At 40.3% G+C, this 20,579-nt stretch overlaps 1 protein-coding gene across 3 annotated transcripts in view; it reads right to left on the reverse strand.

Moving 5' to 3' along the window:
* P4HA1 (prolyl 4-hydroxylase subunit alpha 1) overlaps positions 1-20,579 on the reverse strand; it is a 38,347-nt gene that overhangs the window by 15,788 nt on the left and 1,980 nt on the right. For 2 of the 3 annotated variants that reach the window (XM_076339449.1, XM_076339448.1), the window contains exons 2-8: positions 14,699-14,815; positions 13,718-13,814; positions 10,986-11,137; positions 8,427-8,564; positions 5,643-5,882; positions 4,238-4,428; positions 3,524-3,700 (exon numbers count right to left, since the gene is read on the reverse strand). In XM_076339449.1, coding sequence (XP_076195564.1) covers positions 3,524-3,700; positions 4,238-4,428; positions 5,643-5,882; positions 8,427-8,564; positions 10,986-11,137; positions 13,718-13,814; positions 14,699-14,786 — 1,083 coding nt within the window. In that variant the 5' untranslated portion in view covers positions 14,787-14,815. Of the gene's footprint in view, positions 1-729; positions 801-3,523; positions 3,701-4,237; positions 4,429-5,642; positions 5,883-8,426; positions 8,565-10,985; positions 11,138-13,717; positions 13,815-14,698; positions 14,816-20,579 lie in introns of all 3 variants that reach the window. The other variant, XM_076339450.1, reaches the window with a different exon arrangement.

A 20,579-nucleotide genomic window follows, 5' to 3' on the forward strand; every position in this document is an offset into this window, starting at 1 on the left:
GGGGTGGGGGGTGGGGCAGGTGGTTTCTTTTAGAGCCAGCCAATTTTGGAAAACATTGGCTAAATTCAAGACTTGTAGTACTTAATAGACAAGCTGGAAAGAACCAGGAGCCCATTGAAAATGAGCTTACGTTCTGCCAGATTTGTGTCAGCAGGAGGTAAAAGAGCCCAGACAGGAGTACGGGATTATCTCGAACAATGAAATGCTGTGTGACTGACGAACGTGTGTTTTGCATGCCATTCCAGCTGTCACACACAGTAAAGACTTGAAGCATCTCTTACACATGTAAAGGCACTTTAAGTGGTCTGCTAGGTTTTACAAGGAAAGGGGGGACAATTTTTGGTTGGTGAGAAGAGCAAGGGGAAGGGAATATATTAAGAAAAAAAATATATATATATCTCGATTCTACTGCAGGTTTTGTGGCATCACGTATTTTTTTTTACACTGACTGTAGAGACCTGCTTCTTGTACAGATCATCATTTGAGAACACACACTGAGAAGGTGACCAAAAAAAGAAAACTAAGAACTCAAAATATGCCCCCAGAACTTCTAGGTGAAGGAAAAGACTGAGAAACTCAGCAGTAACAACCTGTTACAGATCTGCATGTAACAAAGCGGTGGACTACAAAGCCAAAGTTGTCTTTTTAGACCACCTCTTTTTTCCCCATAATGAGCAGAATGTACACACTCATTACAGGCCCAAAACATCTGGCATAGAGCTCTCTTACCTTTTGCTAATTCTGTAATGTGCCGTCTCCAAGGCTCCTGTTATGGGGTTTGAAATGGTGGCTCGCCTCAGCTGTGAAGCGAACCATCAGAATAGTTGCATTACAAAGCACATACTGCATCACAGCAATCCGACCATTCAGAAGCCTAAGGGGAAATGTCTCGCAAGCCGCCACGCAAGCCACCCAGTCACCTTTTGCGGTGGTTTCTCTTTTATGGAGGAGGTGGAAATTCATAAGCAGTGATGGGGAAGGAGGGGGAGTCTCCAATTTTACTAAAAGAGAGCTTTTTAGGGGGTTTTGGTTTGTTTTTTTTAAACAGCGTTAGAGAAGATCAAGTTTTCCAGGAAGTAATGTTTCCATCTTCTAACAAGAAGAACAGTCGTCTGAATAAAGTAAACTAGAAGCTTTCATTTCCTTCATATTGCAACAACTGCTGGAAGTGGTACAATATTATGGCATGTGTACAATTGGTCCTTTGTTAGCACTCTGTCCTGGGCATGTAAGACGAGTTTTACAGCTAAATTGAATCCAGGCAACATTGTGATCTTGTATAAGCGAAAGATGAAATAAAACCCTACCTTTTTCATTCTTTCTATACCAAAAGCAGCACTGAACTCCTTTTAACACTGACTGCCAACACAAACTAATTGCTTAGTCCATGGACACATTTACATTGTATTCCTAAGTTACAGAGTGAGAACTCTTGGTTCAAGGCCTTCCTTTCCCTCTATTGCACTCCATTTACTTGACGCCATCTGATCTATGTTAATACTCTGATTCAGAACCTTATGTGTGCCCTTTAACTTTGTTCACGTACTATCAGACACTCTCCATCTTTCATAACTGGACAGGTTGAGTTGCAGAGTCCAAATTTCGGAAGAGGCACAAAATGGCATACCAAGTCCCAAACAATTACAAGAAGTATTTTTCTATAGATAAAATAAACTAAGCAAATCAAGGCCTCGCCATGCCTACTAACAAGAACAGGTACTGGAAACTCTTAATATGCTGCCTCTTCTCTCATCCCATGCAGACACATATAAGAATCAAGGCACAAACTATGATTCCAGAGAGACTCCCAAAGCTGAATAATAAGGCTTCATCCTGCCAGCTTATGCCGCCAGCACAGCAGAAGGCTGGGCACAGATCAGACAGCGCTGTCTTCCAAGAGGCGGCAATGGTAACATCCCAAGCATCGGGAAGAAGGAGATGACCTTTTGGTCTCAGAAGACACAATCCTCTTGTTACACTCGTTACTGAGCTCTGCGAGGCCTTGGCCATAGGAAATACGTGGAACACTAACCGCATACAGATGCTTCTACGTTAACGAACTATGAATCTCCAAGTCTTTACCACGAGCCAAACATTTGATAGGAAAACAATTATCTCAGCAAGTTCAGCAGTTAAAATCGCCACGTTCACAGGTTTTTATTTTCAGTGCTGAGACTTATTTCTACTCCATAAAGAAGTGATTCAGTCATACTCCACAGACGTAATGTCAGAGCTTTTGCAGCAACAAAGGGGCTTAATCATCCACAGACAAACGACCCAGGCTCTGACTTTCAGACCTGCAGCAAGGCTGTCTGACAGGAGAACAGGAAGAGTTGTTTTACAGGTAAGTGAAGAGAATTGCTTTCTTGCTTACAGTTCAGAACGTTACCTCAAAAATACAATGCATCAGCCTTTAGGAAGCTTTAAAATCGCCTTCAGGCTACCTAGTACTCAGTGCAGTGGCCAAGGACAGCCTCATCCTCGATGTGCCCATGTACAGCCATGTACAGCAGAGTAAACCAGCCAGCACAGCTGGTTTACTCTGCAGCAGACCAAGCCAACAGTTTGTCCTATACTTAACGCACTTATCTCCCTAATCTCCATTTGCTCAGCTCTCTCTGGATGAAAAGCCATTCAGGCTAAAAACAAAGGAAAAAAAGCAGGAAAATTATGTTTCTACAAGTTTAAATCTTATTTTAGAAGTAACTAGTAATTGATGGAAAAATTAAATCAATTTAACTAACTACATCTTCAACCCACATCTTGAGATGCAGAGTCACACCAACTGGATACAGAAGGCAATCCATCAGATTGCTGTTTGTCTTGGGCACTCCTGTTTACTCTGACAGTTGAGCTGCCCTGGATTATTCTGCATTCAGAAACAAGAACCTCAGGATCCAGTTTCTGAAATAGGATTTGATGAGCTGGCATTGTGAATAAGCAGCTGAGTACCACTGATTAAGTACTGCCCTCTTAAAGCTCTTTCATCTGCAGGCAACTTCAAAGCCTGCGAGACAAAAGTCAGTTTTATACTGAATGGAGAATACAACCATTCATTCTTGTCTATACAATAACGTGGTGGCATTCCAGGACCAGAGGAATGGCTGCCTTTCCCTAGACAGCACTCTTCTCCATGTCACAACTTTGGCAAATACAGACTTTAAAAAGAAAAACCAAAAACCAAACAAAAACCAGATGACAGGTATACTTCAAGGCAACCTAGCTGCAGAACGTTTTTCTGTTGTAGAACGTTCTCCTCCTTATTTGAAACAGCATGCACCAGAATTGTGTCTGCTGGAAGAGTCTGACAATCCTGCACTGCTGTTACCTGACTCTCCTAATTACACAGCATTTCCAGCATCCCCGCTGTCTCCTTCAAAGAGTGTGTCACCAAGAGATACAAGGTGAGAAAAGCAACGTGTGAGCACACTGCACACACATCTGCATTCAAGGAGACAAGAGTCACACATACTCACACAGAAATTTAAGATTCCAAAAGGCAAAGAAGCATTAAGGCATTTACCCTCGGCTTTGCTAGTTCTTTCACAGTCTCGATCTCTTCATCGGAGATGATGTCAAGGAAGCGAACAATTCGAGGTTTGTCCCACTCATCTTCCTGTTTGACAGGGCCCAGAATATATCTAGGATTCCTGTTTCCGTCGTAGTAGCGGCAGAAGAGTCTTTTTTGTCTCCGAGGAGTCTGAAAGCAAGGTGGAGCAAGAGATAATCAGAGAACTTCCACATGACATTAATATCTCTAAGAAACAGAAAATGTCCTAAGAACAAGAGACAGGAACAATTCACTTTCCCTACCTTAATGTTATGTTACAAGTTAGAGATGCTTTAATTTTCAGAAATTAGTACTTTCAGCACATTAATGTTACTCTGAAATACTGCAACAAGCAGTACTTTACACAGTCCTATTAAAAAAAAAAATTATCACTAAAAACCCACCCTCATTCAGTTCCATATGTAAACCTAGACTTCCAGCATCCTTATTCAATTAATTACAATTATGTAGTGCATCCAAGTTAGTCAGCAGTGCCTGCAGCGGTATTACTTTTTGTCTACTGGACAGAATGAAACAGGGAAGAAATCCAACACACACTAATCCTCAGTTCTACACACTCAGCCAACTGCTATAACAACTTCCTTGCTTTCACACCACATACAAACTCTTGACATTGTTTTGTTATGTTTTGTTTCATAGATTTGAAAACAGTCTACTCCACTTTACCATTTTGAGACCCTCCCCACGGCACAGCATTTCGTACTTCCTTCTCTCGGGCAGGTAATCCTTTTTCTTAACCTCAGTTTCCTTCTCCATCTGGTCTTCTGAATCCGTACTGGACTTATTTGCTTCTTTTTCTTTAGCCATGATATATTCAAAATATTTCATGTTCCCATTTGCTCTTTGATGTTCAGGATCTATTGACAAAGAAACAGACAAGCATCACTGGCAAGTTTCCAACTTGTGAAGAAGTCTCCAGAAGAGGCTATTTACAAAAAGAAAAAGAAAACAGATGCACACTACTGCTTCTCAAATAGAAATCAGAAACATCTACTCTGGTTTGAGAGCATTCACAGGACAGCTAAAACTCCGAGCTAAGCTGGAAGCAATGCTAGCCTGCAGCATGCACATATCCTTACTCATCTGCAAGAAAACACACAATGAGCTTCCAGAGCTAAAAGCTCAACTCATTCACAGTTAAGAAACTGCCTACTGTGAGACCAGGATCCTCAATAGGCACAGGGGTCCAAACACTAAGAAAAAGCATTTGGCCATTCCAGCCAATCTCACCAGACAGGGAGAGACAAGGGAATGGGACAGGGAGAGAGCTGGGACAGCATGACTTGCTTTAAACCTAAACACTTCCCTGATAGGAATTAAGATTTCTGGTGACAAAGCTTTTAACAATCACTAAACTTACAGAATTTGCTTCAGTTCATTAATACATGGTTCTCACTAGCCTTTGCTGTATCAGGTTTAGTTCTGAACTTCCCATGGCATCCTTTACACAGTCAATCAGTGGAAAATTTACAGAAGCATAAATACTCTTTATATTTCATAAAAGCGGACCGAATCTTAGCTTGCTGTATTGCATTCTATATCCCTTATTTTTCCAAGTTTTTCATCTCAAGTATGCTTGATTTGCTTTTAAATAATTTGCAGAGATTTTGGTATCACCAATTTAGTTTCAATTTCATTAATTTTGTTCTTGCCTGTACCTAAGGGGAAGTAATCTCAACACAGGAAAGAAACATATAGTAAAAGAACCAAATTTCAGACAGTAATGACTAAGATGGGTAAGTGGTTAGAAGCCAACAGTGACAGGAAGCAGAAAATACTTCAATAGAATATAGCAATCCTTAACCACGACACTTTCTGACGTGGTAGTTTAGACTATAGTTGTCCCTCTAAAAATACAGTAGCAAAATATGATTTATAGTAATACAAGTCTTATTTTACTGAAAACTACACAGCAAGATGTTAATGGTAGTATCAATAATAATCCATTTTAAAAACCCATATACAAGTCAGAATACAGGTAAGACCGCACTCCTCAGTACAAATCCATAGCTAGCACCTGCTTGAACACAGAGCTAGATCGCGGTGAGCTGCAGATCTCTCTTTCACATACCCAGCTCCAGAAGGCGTTTGGTGAGCATCATGGCTTTGCCCAGGTCCCCCTGCTGATACACAGCATAACTCAGGTAGTCCAGAATGTAGACCTTATCTGCAGAAGACACTTCTCCCTCATCCAACTGTTTCAGAGCTTGTTCCATCCAGAGCTCGGTGTGGTAGTAGTCGGCTTCAGTGTAGGCAATCTTTCCCAGCTCAAAGCAATCTTCAGCTGTTAAAAAGGATTTGTGCTTCACACCTGTATTTAAACCAAACCAAACAGAATTTACACAGAATTCCAGATCAGTCTTCAGAGTAACATTCAGTTATTTCTTATTCTTCACAGCACAGTTTATTTCTTTTCTTCAGCATCTCTCTTCTGTGGTGGCTATTTGTTGAAGACTCAGTTTAAGTATCTAAAGCCCGTAAATCCTTGGCAGAACACATAAGCGGTTAGATGCAGTTTTCCATTGCCAGAATACCAGCAACTAGCTAAACGTCTTTACCATTAGTGGAAAAAACTAAAATAAACCTTCCTTCATCAAAACCGCAAGAGCAAGAGCAATAGTAAGCCAAATACAAAGTTTCAGAAATCTGTTTTCAAAGACATTGCAGCATTATTGCTTTCAAAACGTTACTGAAGCACATCTTGTTAGCGACAACTTAGTGGGGGAAGAAAAAGGAAAACATCAGTCAGTAAATTCCCAGCTGCTCAAGATTTTTAAAGTCAGTCATTTTTAGAAACATTTGAAGAGACCTCTGAAAGATTAAAGCACTAGTAAGCAAATTACAGATTCCTATTTTTGCCACTGTAAATTAAGGCCCAATGAAAAACCAAATTTAATCTTGTAAAAAGGAAACAGGGCCTGCCAGTTTTACAGCTAAAATTACATTCCTGATTACATCTTAATAAATCCTGAATTTCTAATAGCAGCTCCCACAGCTGTGTTCAAACGGGAATTCTTCCGTTGAAGACATGCCTTAAAGAGATTAAATAGCTGAAGAAACAATCCATGTAATGCAGTATCCCACAGAACAGCTTTGTTTCTGCTCACTAATTAAACACCTTGTGGTCCATCCTGTGATGGCCAGTGATTTCAGTTTTCTGAGCCTGAAGCTTCAAACTCTAAAATAACACAAAGATTAGGGAATCGGGTGCAGTGGTGGTGGAGTGCTCTCACAGAGAGATATGCTCTGGAATGAGTAACAGGTTGCAGGGCCATACCCTGGTACATTTAGAAGCAACATAACATCCACACATGAAAAGGCAACTCTTAAAAAGGGTGCTTAAGACAGCAATCATCAAATAGGGTTGATAGTTAATATAAAGAAACAGCACGGCCTGTAATGCAGGAAAGAGAATTAATAAGCGATAGTAGTTAAGACTCTGATCAAAACTTGGCGACCTGGCCAAACAGAAATTCCCTGGGAAGGAAGACAAGGAGCACAAACAAGTGACCACATGGGATGTTCCTCTCTGGAGCTCTGAAGAGACCAACCTATTCTCTTTTATACTCTAGAACTTGGAGGTTCTGCACTTACACTTCATTACACACAGTCTGGACAGCTTATTGCTTCAAAAGAAGCAATACACTACAGTTCACCCGAAGCACTTTGTCTTGTGTTTTTGTGCTGTTTTAAAAAAACAGTAATGAACTGCTTATTGTATTAGAATGAATCTGTAGGTCTTTGAGACAGTCTTGAACTAAACCCAAAAGCAAGGTTGTACATCATAACATATAAAGCCAATTACCCCTCATTTTATTAGGCATCTGACCACAATGAGTGCTTGCAAAAACACAGATGGATTGTACAGAGTTGATTTTTTGCCAGTTGGCGCAGTACTATTTTCAAACAGACGAAACAAGGAAAACTCAGCAGAGAAAGAGTCTTCTAACAAGAAAGAAGTGTGTCTTCTCCTGCATATAAACCTATTGAAGATTACCTCAGGTAATGCCACGTAAACTCAAGCCTGTGTATGCGCTCTGTCTTTTGTTTTGCAGTTTATACACTCCATGAAGTTTAAGCTCAAAGAAACTTCAGTCACTCCCAATCTGAAAGTCACTCCCATCTTATCCATGAGAGGGAAAGGGATAATAAATGATAGAACTGTTTTGTTAAAATGCATTACATTGTGCAATAAAACTAGGTATCTGCCAGTGCAGAACTACTTCAACACAAGGAAAATCCTCACCCAGGCAAGATTTTATTGCTATTGATTTTTTATTTAAAACTATTATTACTAAATTATTTTACCATAACTAGAAGAAAGATGCAGACTTCAACTAAAAAGAAATTTTCAAGTTCTAGCACAAGCTGAAAACGAGCATGTGAGTAGAGTGAGGAGAATGATAGGACAAAGGAGAGTCTCAATTCAGACAGAAACTTGCCTTCTGTGCAGTGCGTTTTATCCACATGCACTTGGGCAGTGTGCTGGCAGAAGAAAGCCCACCAGACAGGGAAGCCAAGCAGATGTAGTTTCCAACAGAACCACCACAGCAACAGACCCGACAGTATGCCAGAGCGGGTCAGCTCTTCCTGCGTTCCTCTTCACCAGCACAGCCTGAAGCAACAGGTTCCTCTCTCTCGAGGTGTGGCAAAATTAAAACTGACACCTATGTCAACCTATATTCAACAACCCACATCACGCCACTTTTCATAAATTCTTAGCTAGCTCAAATGTTTTGCTATTGTTACCTTCGCACTACGCAGTTAAACAAGATAGAACAGTCAAATGATTTGTAATCAGGACATTTAGTAAAAGTTCACAGTGTCTTCTGAAAATAACATCAATGACTCTTACCTGGAAGATTCCCTCTTGAGAGGGTGTCCGTGTCCAAATTATACGTGTCTTGAAGCCGCAAGAGGGCTTTTGCTGCACCAGTCTGATCTTCATCATTTGGGAAAAACTGCCGCTGGATAGTCATGTTGGAGATAAAGCCTGGGAAAGACAGTGAAACACTTGGCCTTCTTTGTCCCAAGAATTCTGTAAACTCTATGCATGAAATGACTCCCTACTCTGGGGAAAGCTAACATTTCAGGAAAGGCCATTAGTAAGTCAGGAAGAGCTATTAGCCCTGCAAAGCACAAACAAACGCCCTAAGTTTGTTTCTAAAGGACAGGAGTACCCCTTCGGTTTCACGCAGAAGCTATTTTTGTCCTAACAGGTTAAAAAAAAAAAGTTACATAAAACAAAAAGACCACCCCCACATGGAGAACATTACAGATAATATATTGGGAGTTTTTGCAACCATTCCACTCAATCTGCCTTCCAAAAGGCTTTTTATTTAGTAACGTGGAATCTACAAATAATTTAGAAGAGGAAAAAACCAAACAGTGCTAAGAATAGCAGTGTAAAGATTAAGGCTGGTCAATAAAAAGATGAAAAACAAAAATGCTGATGTCTAACTGCAAACAGCTTTTGACAAGACTTTAGGCAACTAAGCAGCCACTATGAACCTAACTGCTTTCTGTGGACTTGGGCATTAACTTATTTACATAGAAACTTGAGAAACACACAAAGTTAAAACGGTTTCTCAAGATCCATCTTCCCACAACTCTGAATTGGACTCAAGGTGCATGTTGAAAAGTTAGCATTTCGATTTTTTTTTTTTTTTTGTGAAAAGAAAGCAAAGGAAAAATCAAAAAGAAAAACTTGGGGGCTTTTGAAAGAAGCATCAGGGTGACATTTATGGAACAGAAGACAAGCAGGTTCTATAAAGTAAAAAAATATTCCTTCTAGGTCATTCCCTGGTCATTAGAGTCACATGTAATCATCTCCCCTGTTAAGAAAGGTTCCTACTCCTCTCTGGTGAAAACACACACAATCACTGCTATTGCTGTTACTTGAGGGGGCCCTCCTGTAGAGCTAGTGCATTATCCTCTCTTCAGTGGGAGAACTGACACTATTCTTCCCCTTCTGCTTCTGCACAGTCAAGAGGCTGGTGGGCTGTTTGCACTGATGAGGGAAACAGGAGTCCAGAAAGCCAGGAGGGCAGCCAAAGAGGGCAGAACCAGCATCCTGGTACACACAGCCACCAAAAGGAATGGCATCAATGAAGTCTGACATGAGGACCTCAGTTTGAACAAACTGACAGCCACTCTGGCATTTTCAGAAAAGTAACTTTTCTACTCAACAAACTCTGTTGTCCCAAGATCCAGAAGCACAACAAGCTTTACAGTGTTAACTAAGGACAGTGCCAATATCATGTTTCTTAAGTTCATCTACTATCCACCAGTAGAAAACTAAGCAGCATGACCAAAACCAGACAAAGCGTATTATACAACACTCAGCTGCAAAACCATCCAAAAAATAATGAACTGGCCAAATTTGTTATTTTTGCCACACTCTAGTAGTCCTTTTTAACTGTTCAGACCTGATAACATTATTAGTTTATGGAAAGGTGTTCCTGCTTTAAAAGAATACCGTATCCTTTCACTCTTGTGCACCCTTCCTTTTACTACACTATGCTTCCCCCAGTATTTTCTTTTTTGCCGACAATTTTCTTAAAACAAAACAGTCCACTTCCTCCCCGCCGTTTCAGAAGAAGGGCTTAAGATGCACTGGTCCAGGTTTCTGGCTGGCAGGTGCAGAGCCTTTTCAGTTGGCATATTCAGTCCCTCACAGCAGCAACAGGGAAGCTGAACGTACTGAATCCTTATCAGAGACTACCCTGGGTCTTTTTTGAAAGCTCCGCTTTTTTATCATTTCTTACTACAAACCTACACCTGGTATTAGCTAGTTGTTGAGCCAGATTCTCACAGGTCAAATATAATCATCCCAGCTTCCTTACTGCTAAGTGTCTTGCACAGTCAACTATTTTATGTCCTGTTCCCTACTGAAGAGCTTCTACTCTTGCTGAAGAAAAGAGGCAGCGAAGTGTTTACTACACTAATTCAGATCAGTTCCACAAACGCTCAGTTTCGAACCATCACACCTTAACAACTCTGGGCATATCGGCAGCAACGACACTTGACCATACTCAGAGAGTCCCATGTCTTGCGCTCAGAACTGAGTTTCATCCCCTTTTTTCTGTTCAACAGTCATCACTCTTAGAGATGAAATTTCCTAAAATACTAGTTTGCAAGAAGTGGGAGCATACATGAAGCGAGCCCTGATTCCTTGCAAAATTTAAAGCATCCAAGGAGATTACTCAGTTTAAACATCACAGATTTCCTAAATTTTTGCAAAGCTCAAATTATAGCACACTAACAGCAAAATGGCAGGTCTTCTAGGATTGTTTTTTATGAAGGCACCTCAAAAGCAGACTTACAAATCTAATTCAAACCATGACATGTGAAAGACATAGTCAAATAAATGCAATTATAATGTGATCCTTGTTCTTACTACAGGCACACTTACCATCTGACATGTCCTTCAGAACCAGGCTCTCCAGCTCACCCCACTCTGTGTTAAGCCGTTTCATCAACTTGAATGCATTTACAGGATGTCCCAAAAACCCCTCTGGGTCTTTCGTAGCAGTATCTGTCAGCTGATCCAATTTCTCTGCCCATCTATAGTGAAAACATACATTCATTAAAGTCTCTTGTAAAAGTCTGCCAATGCACTGTAAAACTGATTTCAAGTTACTCAACAGTCTTCGCTAATAAAAAACCCAATACAAATTGCAAGCTTTTACATTATCTATATACAAAGCTCTCCCAGAAGGAACAAAAGGGGCTTTTTTCTTTTTTGGCTTTTTTCTTTTTTTTTTTTTTTTTTTTTTTAATCTTCCTCAGCTGTAGTCTAAATCTTGTGCTGCTTTTGTGGTCTTTGTTGGAACACTGCTGAACGAACTCCTTCCTACAAATACCAAATGCAGTATGCCAGCAGTTCCATTATGAGTTTTCATGCAGGACTAATCAAAAACAAAGCTTTACCCACATTTTTGATCTTTTATTTTTAAATGCTCTTTTTTCTAAAGTTTACAATAAGGTAGTTCAAATACAGATCACTTGTCTCAAATTATTTTACATTTAGACACACACTCTTAAATCTACGATAAGTCCCTTGGCCTCCCACCACAGAACTGCCTTCTATACTGTAAGCTTGTATTAAGAAACACGTAGCGCTCACACTCCCAAATGAGGAGCCCAGATCAACGTTCTGGTGCTACAGTTCTGATTCCACAAACCTCTCTAACACTGTCAGTGACATAAGCCATTCACAACTCCAATGCACTCTGAAACAAGCACACCTTTCAACAACTACTGCTGTTCATCTATCGTTTTAATGGAAACATCCAGGGAGCCTGTTCCAGTCTCAAGTCAGCAAGCACATCAGTCATGCTGTAAGCACCAGTGCTATGCTACTACATGTCTGCAAAACAACCAAACTTCCCTTCTCTATCCGAAACAATGCAGATCTAAAACGTGAAGACATGTAACCACGCCCTGAAAACAGGATAAATTAACATTAAAAAAAGCCACACCCCACAGAGAATACCAAACATCAACACCAATATAAAGCAAATACAAAATCTGTAACCTGGAGGGAACTCCGTACACGAGCCGGCATTCAGCTTGTTCCAGAATTTGGCATGCCTGAATTAAGTTTGCCTGCTTTACCCGAGACAGGTAGATGTTTACAACTGTTAAAGGTGCCACTGTTTGCATTCACTCTTCCCACACTGTCTTTAGTTGTTTTCCTACGCTCTGACAGCCCCTGTCTGGGTTCTTGCCAGCGGCAATGTGAGCGAAGGGGTTCCCTCCAAGCTGGAGTGCTCAAAGTGCTCCCATGAGCCAACTCCTTCTAGCAAGCCGAAGACTGAAGAAACCAATTTCAACAAACTGTGCATTCACATTGCACATAGTTAAATCCATCGTACGTTTCCCATTGCATGACTATCAAACTTAATGAGTAGCTGAAAGTCACTGCAACTGTGAGCCACAACCACAAGGCCAGGATTTCTTTCAAGTAGTTTCTGTTTCATAAAAGCTTCCACCACAAGCCACCCACAAGGTGTGAGCCATCCTCTGCATTTCAGTGAATTACCAACTCTCACTGAGTTTAAGTCAACATAAGCTACCAATATCCTTCAACCAAAGTACAGAGCCCAACAAACTCAAACGATGCTGGCATTTTTTCCAGGTTCTTCTATCTCTCTGTGACAGTTATTTTAACTTTTCTGACCTGACAGTGAGCACCTCCAATATAATAAAAACAGAGCTGCAATGCTTATATGATAAGCTGTATTTACACACTTTTGGATGTCCAATCGGCATGCTCCCATCTTAATTTGTTGCTGTAAAGAATATACTTATTCCAAACCTATGAGCAATTCCAACTCTGTATTTTAAGTGATAAAAATAAATGCAGTCCGACAGAAGTATCTTTCTTTCTGGATGGTAGAACGTAACACACAAAGGCTAAAATAAAATTCATGCATCTATCTAAAACTGTTTAAACATCCCCATGACAGATTTATACACATTTCTGAAAGCCAGGAAACCATCCTGTTCAGCGATACAAAATTTTTATTTCTAGCTGTGATAAAATCTGACATATTGGGCTCTGGTCCTCACACCTGTAGAGCCGAGCAACACAGTAATGGCAATGGTCAGGTCTCTTGTTATTTTTAAAAGCTGTAAAGAAGGTTTATTTTGCTTTATTTTACTTTTAAATCTAAATATAGCATGTAGAAAGAGACTCTCCTCTTGTAATGGGTTATTACTATTCATTGGTTAGCCACCCATAAGCAATATGGCCACACCAACACTTTTTAGAGCTTTTACATCTAGCGTATCATTGCAGTCCTTGTAACACTCATTTGGAGACTTCTTGGGTTTTAGTTTCCACTAAGCAGATTGTCATTCAAAGAACTACATCCCCTTGGGAATTACATGCAAGCAGAATTCCTGAAGCGAAGGTATCGTACAGAAAGTGGGTTGATTAGATTTCATCATTAGAAAGCTGCATAAAACAAACCAATGGCTCGGAGATAATAACTTAGGACAAAAACCCAGCAAAAACTGCTAGTTTAAGCTTTGCCTCAGAGGAAAAATTCCACAAATTTAATCAGCCTTGGGAAGCGCTGTTTACATAAGGGTGGACTCAAATTATTAACTATCAGCATTATGAAGCAAGCTGCTTACTTTTTGATCTGCTCCAGCTTGCTTTCTTCTGCCTTGATGTAATCTTTCAGTGACACCACCAGATCTTTTTCTGTATTAATTAAGTCTGTCATATGACCTAGAAAACAAATGAGTTTAGTTAGACAAGGAGAAACAAAAAAACTGAGAACTGAGAATTAGAGGCGTTCTTCCGCTCTTCTACTTTCTTCCCCAAAGTCCTTCTGCATTTGCTTAAATAATCCTGAAGGAGTATTTGAGTAAGGCTTCTTGCCTTTTTTTTTTTTTTGACGGAGAAAATCTCATGTTGGACCAAGCTTGTTGCCATGGAAGTTAACGTAATATCACATATTTATTATTAGAACTAATTTAGGATTCATTTGGAAAAGGAAGTAGATTGCAACAGAGTAATCTTTCATCCAGGCATATATAACGTAGAGCAAATAAAGACAAAGCTACAGAAATATACAAAGACTTCATGTTTGATAATACAACACTAATCCAGCGTTTTATTTTTAAGATTACTTGAATGACTTCAATGGGTCTCCTAACAGACTCTGTTATTAATTAATAATTGCTTCATTTCCTGCAAGGAGGCAGCTGAACTGGTTCATCATGAAGTGATACAGTCCACATCTTCAGCTGTGTCACAGGCCATCAGAACCCGAAAAGAGTACACTGACATACTGGTATCATCATGTACCCTCAGCAGCTCTTTTCCTTGCTTCTACATATGTGCAACAGTCCACACCAAAATTTTGTTTAAAAGTCAATACCTGTAAGAATACATAACGAATACAAAGCCTAGCCTGGTTCATTAGACTAACTGGACTGACTTAACTCAAAGCCTGTTTCTCGCAAAAGAAAGAAGTCAATAAGATCATAAGAACTTGTAAGTGCATTTAGTTCTGCATTGTGCCATTGACACAACATTGAAGAATCAGTTTTGAGAGCCGTCAAGAAATTCTTTCAGCTATGCAGCATATACATCAAAGCATGTCTCACCAATGGAAGTGAAGAAGTCCGTATGGGCGTAAGAAAAAGGCAGCAGAAGTCCAAGGGCTACGGTATACCAAATCTTATTGAATGCCATAGTTCAATAGCTGTCACCTCACCACGTACCTATGAAAGAAACAAAGTAGGTAAAACATCCCTATTCACCAGAGAGTTAAATCTACCTTCAAAAGAGACAGCTTATTCTTTTGGGGCTGCCACTAGTTCTTGAGGAAGGAGAATCTTGATAAGCTTGAGCAGCTCTCACAGAGGACTGATACCCTTCTGCAGACTTTCTTATACTTTTGTCTTGTGTGGTAAGAGAAGAAAGAATAGCTTGGAGACAGGGTCTTCACAAGCACTCTTCATCTTTTTGACATCTAAGACACATGGCAGATAGAGCTGCTTCACAAAAAGTACCAAAAAACCCAAGACCAAAGACTGAAAAAAACCATAATACCAAGTGAAAATACATATTATCAAGTTCATACACCCAATGAAAAAAAAGTTTCCTTTGATCAGTCAAAAAGATGCCAGTGGAACGGGTCTAAATGAAACCCCCCCCTATACAACCAGTCCACAGAGTAAGTTACTTGCATGCTCCTGCTCTTCAGCTGCCACCATCATGAAGCCAGCCTCCATACCTGATACAAAAGGTTTCTCTGTCAGCTGGTTCATAGTCCCTGGATAAGGCCATAGCAGGATTACAGGCAGCGCTTTCTCCCACAAACAGCTGCCAAGCTCTCAGCCTTTCAAGATCCTGAATCCTTTTAACAGACTAGGATTTCCTCGCTACTGCATACTTTAAAAGTAATTATGCTGTCTTGGAAATCACAAGATTTACTTTTTTCCAAACATGAAAGCTTAAACTCTCATGTATTGTATCTGCTCAGAAAAATTAAAACAACCGCATATACTAACAGAAACTGTTTTACAACTCTTCCAATGGCAAGACAACTAATGAAGGAAAAAAAAAAGGAAAAAAAAAAAGAAACATCACAAAGCAAGTCCAGCTACAAAGTGGCTCAGCCTGTTTAGGGAAGAAAGCAATATGCTTTGATTGAGTTGACAGTATTGGTAGTGAACAACATAAAACCAGGTGTGCCATTCACACAAGGCATAAACAAAATCAGGAAAGCACAAAAGTCACACCCAAAGAAAACATCATCCCACCCAGAAGTGGAAGTATTAACAGGAAACATTCCTTTGACTCCAGAGTGCAGGATCTCTTCTCATATTGCACCTGAAGGGTCAGGAAGCAGGTCCCTCCTTTCCTTTCCACCTCTAGCACTACAGAAAGAGCAGTACTCGAGTTTAGATTTAATGACTGTGGACAGAGTCAGCTTGCCACTTGGACAGGACAAGCACAGTTTCACTGGCATGAACAGGAACAACAGGAAACTCATATGAGCCTAGAAAAGCAGCACAAGCTCCAACTCTTGTAAATCATCTGAAATCTGCATGACCAAAATTGAAGGGCTGAAACATTCTGACACATTCACCAGCAGAAAGTAAGTTGTGAAGTAAAAATTTGGAGAGGGAAGCCTGGAGACCTGCTTTTTCCCCAGTCAAGTCAGGCGCCTCAGTCTCACCAATGCTCTAAACTAGCCCTGCTGTCCACACCAGCATTCCTCACCTCCTCCTTGCTTGCTCATCCCCTCCACAGGCAGCCAGGCAACAAGCTAAATCAGACTATTTCAAACATAACTAACAAAAAAAATCCCCCCCAAACGCTCGTTTCACCCTGATTCAGTTCTGATACAGTTCACTACATAGCCATGTAACATCCATGCCAGTACAAGAGGGCAATTCGGAGGCAGGAACTGGCAGCCAAAGACAGCAAAGGCAGGCAAGATTGCTGTTTCTGGTAGCAGCACAGGTTTAATCCATTTGCAAAACTCCAGCCCTAAACACAATGAACAAATATACAACCCTCCAGCCAGCCTGTAACACTTACCTAGTTTTCAGCATAAACCAGGGATCGTGGCAACATCTATATAGCTGTACCTCCCTCTTCTGTGACTAATGTCAGTCTCATTAAACAAGAGCTCCAATTGAGTAATTGCTGTAAATTAATGGGTCACACCTGGAAGCAAGTTTTCTTGCTGGCAAATTTCACTCTTTACTTAAAAGAAGCTGTATCCACATGCTCAAGGACACTGATGTGTACCTGCACTCCTATTAAAAACACTGCTCAATTCATATTTTGCTCTGCAGAAAGCCAAGTGCCTCTTGCTCATTCAGCACTCAAGCCAATACATCTGTGAATCAATTACAAAGGACAAACAGTTCTACTACACGATAAATATTTGCTAACATTATCAGTACTCAGAATTCTTTGAGCTATTTGTTTACTGCACTCAGTGAAACACAAGGAAAGCATCAGAAAGTTTACTTTTTACTATTATCAATATGAAACTTTTCTAAAACACAAACAAAACAAAACAACACCAAAAAGGTGATGAAAACTATGTCTCCTCTCCACCTACGGCTCTTGGTGACAGTCTTCCACCTCGTATGACAGAATGATGCCTTAAAGGCTGTTTGAGTAGCATGCATTGGACAGTTTTTCCTCTTCTCTACCTTACATTCTGCTCCAATACTGGGCTGATTCTGAATGCAGTTGCAACCCTATTCCCTCCTTCACAGGGCATACAGCAGAGTGAGTGAGTGGCAATGGTCACAAATTGCAACAAGGGAAGTTCTAAGTAGGTACAAAGAAAAAGTTTCTCACAGTGACAGCAGTTAGGCACTAGAAGAGGTTGCCCAGAGAAACTAGATTTCCCATTCTTGGAAGAATTTCAAAACTAAACAGGACAAGCCCACGTGCAGCCTAACCTAACCTCCAAGCTCACCCAGCTTCAAACAGGAGATTAGGCTAGATGACGTCCAGAGATCACTTCCAACTTAATTTTTCTTTCCTTTCACAGTCTCCAGATTTTCTCTCGTTTGCAAGGACTCAGACTCCCGTAATAGCTTTCAGCCACCCAAGATCATTTCCCTCCCAGACAGAATTCAGAGAGTTGGAAACAGAGCCCAAGGCAGCGGCCAGCCATGCTTTCACTGCCCTAACAGCAGTTGCTAAGTAGCACAGCTTTTAAAACTACTGCAGAAGGATCAGCTACAGGTTCCCAAATCAAAGAAAATAAATGTCAGTTAAGATAGATGCTGGAAATCTCTTAGACGCACAAGCTGCCAAATAAGTAGGCTTAATTTCTTCCTGTCAGTGACATGAAGTAAAACAAGATGAAAATCCTCTCTACATTATTCCTGTTAGTCTGACTCTCCTCCTCAGCCACGTCCCTCAGGCAAACACAAAGATGGCAATTGAGCATCTCAGAGAGGAGGGAATCCACTACCCACATACAGAAGTGGGAGTCCAGCTGACAGCTTTAACAGAGGAGCTTTCCAACTTTCTGTAAGAAGTACATTTGCTAAGTTTTTAAACAGTAAAACATGGCACAGCAAAAAAAAAAAAAAAAAAAGAATGGGGAAAAAATAGCAAAGAACAAACAAACATGAAGATACAAGTAAAACGAAGCAGCAATTAGACAAACGATACTGCCAAGGATCCCCCGAACAGTAGGGATACACAACAAATGCCATTTCAAATGATGAAACTTAAAAGTCCTCAAAAAACCTGCCTCTAAAGAGTTCAGCTCTGCTATACAAGTAGAAACAACCTGCAAGAGTCATAGGACAGCGGACATGCATGTAGCATCCATGCAAGCAGAAGGAAAAGTGAAGTTAAGACAAACTACAGAGTGATATAGCCTCACAACAATCAAGGTCACACTAACTGGTGACCGAAGACTGAAGCATTTAACTGAAGATGCTTATTATACAAGTCTCTTCACTGCCAATTCCAAGCTCCCAGGTGCTTACCAGGATCCAGAAAACAAGATAGAAAGGGTGTACTTCAACATGGAATTATTCTGGAATAGCTCTAACTTAATTCCAAAACGGCTTCTTTATTTAGGTAAGAAATAAGTGACCTACTCAAAATTAAGTCTGCTGCAAGGCCAGGAGTCAAAACTGTATCACCAAGATCCTCAACTTTTGATTTAAATACTGGTCCACTCTCACAATCCTTACTGTATCCCACTGTATGTAAAAAAAAAAAAAAAAAAAAAAAAAATTAGTTAAACTGAGCTGAGTTGGGGGGACGGGAAGAGGATAGCACCAGAAATGATAGCTGCTCACTGCACTAAACCTCTCATGTCTCAAGGACAATTCAAGTTATAGTCTCATGACACAATGTGACGGGAAATACTACTCAAAAGGAAAGAACTTTCCCAGAGTAAGTACTAAGTACCAAGAACATTTAGCTGTCATCATTGCTTAACAGTCTCACAGGACAGAAACATTAGAATCCAGTTCCCTAAGTTCTCTAGCACATTATATTTAAAGGCTGTTTTAAAATTAAGATCCAAGCAGTGAGAGAAGAAAGATTTTCTGGAATTGCTGCTAATAAAGGAACATGGCATGTTTTAGGCTTCTTTTTAATGACAACTTTGTCATACTTATACATACATTACAACTTAGTAATATAAGTAATCTTTTATATATATATTAAAAAGTAATGTAATAATCTAATAAGAGATGAGAATCAATTTTAGAGTCAAGTAGGTGATGTGTTTTAAGTATCATTTATTGCCAATTTGAAGCCAACATTTGTGAGTCCGACTATAGAACAGGCATGTTCATACACAGATTTGTACCCAAGGAACTGAAGCAAGTTTTTCCTTGGTTTCCTCCAGACTAAGACTGAATGGACACAGCCCTCTCAGAGCCCGCTTGTTTTAACTTTCTAAGCCAAGACAAAGAACACTGGCGATGGAGCAGAGCACTTATCTTATTAGACACAACAAGCAGGAGGCTATCCTTCTATTTATCCTTCTGCTCAAGGATTAGCAGAATATCTATAGAGATATACGGAATGTTTTCAGATATTAAGAGTGATTATAAAGAAAGCAGGACAATCCCAATGATCAACAGCTGAAAAACAGTAACAGATAAGAGCTCTTTTAGGCTGAAGTTGTAGCCCTGCAGGTGTTTCTACAGTAGCAGAAAGCCTGCTCCTCTTGAGGGGAACAGCAAGTCATTCTGAAGTTATTGCAAGAACGCTGCCTAGAAACACACAGCACAAGTGACAGCAAAGATGCTGTTTCAGCACAGACTGCATTTACAGTCTTTCCTCAGTTAAACAGACACAATTTATCAAGTACAGTTTTTTCAACAAGTATATTCTTTCAGACCACTTTCTTTAAAAAACCAGAAGTTTCCTTACCTATATCAACCTCAACATGGAGACGGAGTTTCCCCCCCATAAACCTCTATTTATCCTCACTCCTTCCACAGTGTTACTCATTATCTATCATAGACTCATAGAATAGTTTGGGTTGGAAAGGACCTCTAAAGGTCATCTAGTCCAACCCCCCTGCCGTGGGCAGGGACATCTTCAACTAGATCAGGTTGCTCAGAGCCCCGTCCAACCTGACCTTGAACGTTTCCAGGGATGGGGCATCCGCCACCTCTCTGGGCAACCTGTGCCAGTGTTTCACCACCCTCAGTGTAAAGTTTCTTCCTAATATCTAGTCTAAATCTACCCTCCTTTAATTTAAAGCCATTCCCCCTTGTCCTATCCTTCATGTTTTTCAAGCTACACTAGGTATTTTCTAATCTATGTGCACGCCTCAAAATCATAGCTTTAAATGCTAGATTTTAAAACCATTCATTATGCAACAATGTTTAAATCTCTACAGGTCAGAGAGCAACTCTCTCTTCTGGCTCGATGCATAGCTCTCGATGCATACATTAACCCTGTTGTTCAACTGAAGTTTCTGCAGCAGCTCCTGTCTCCACACTACCACCTCAGCTGTGCCAGTAGATG

Source organism: Aptenodytes patagonicus, chromosome 5 (genome assembly GCF_965638725.1).
Source record: "Aptenodytes patagonicus chromosome 5, bAptPat1.pri.cur, whole genome shotgun sequence".
In the NCBI taxonomy this organism is placed as follows: Eukaryota; Metazoa; Chordata; class Aves; order Sphenisciformes; family Spheniscidae; genus Aptenodytes; species Aptenodytes patagonicus.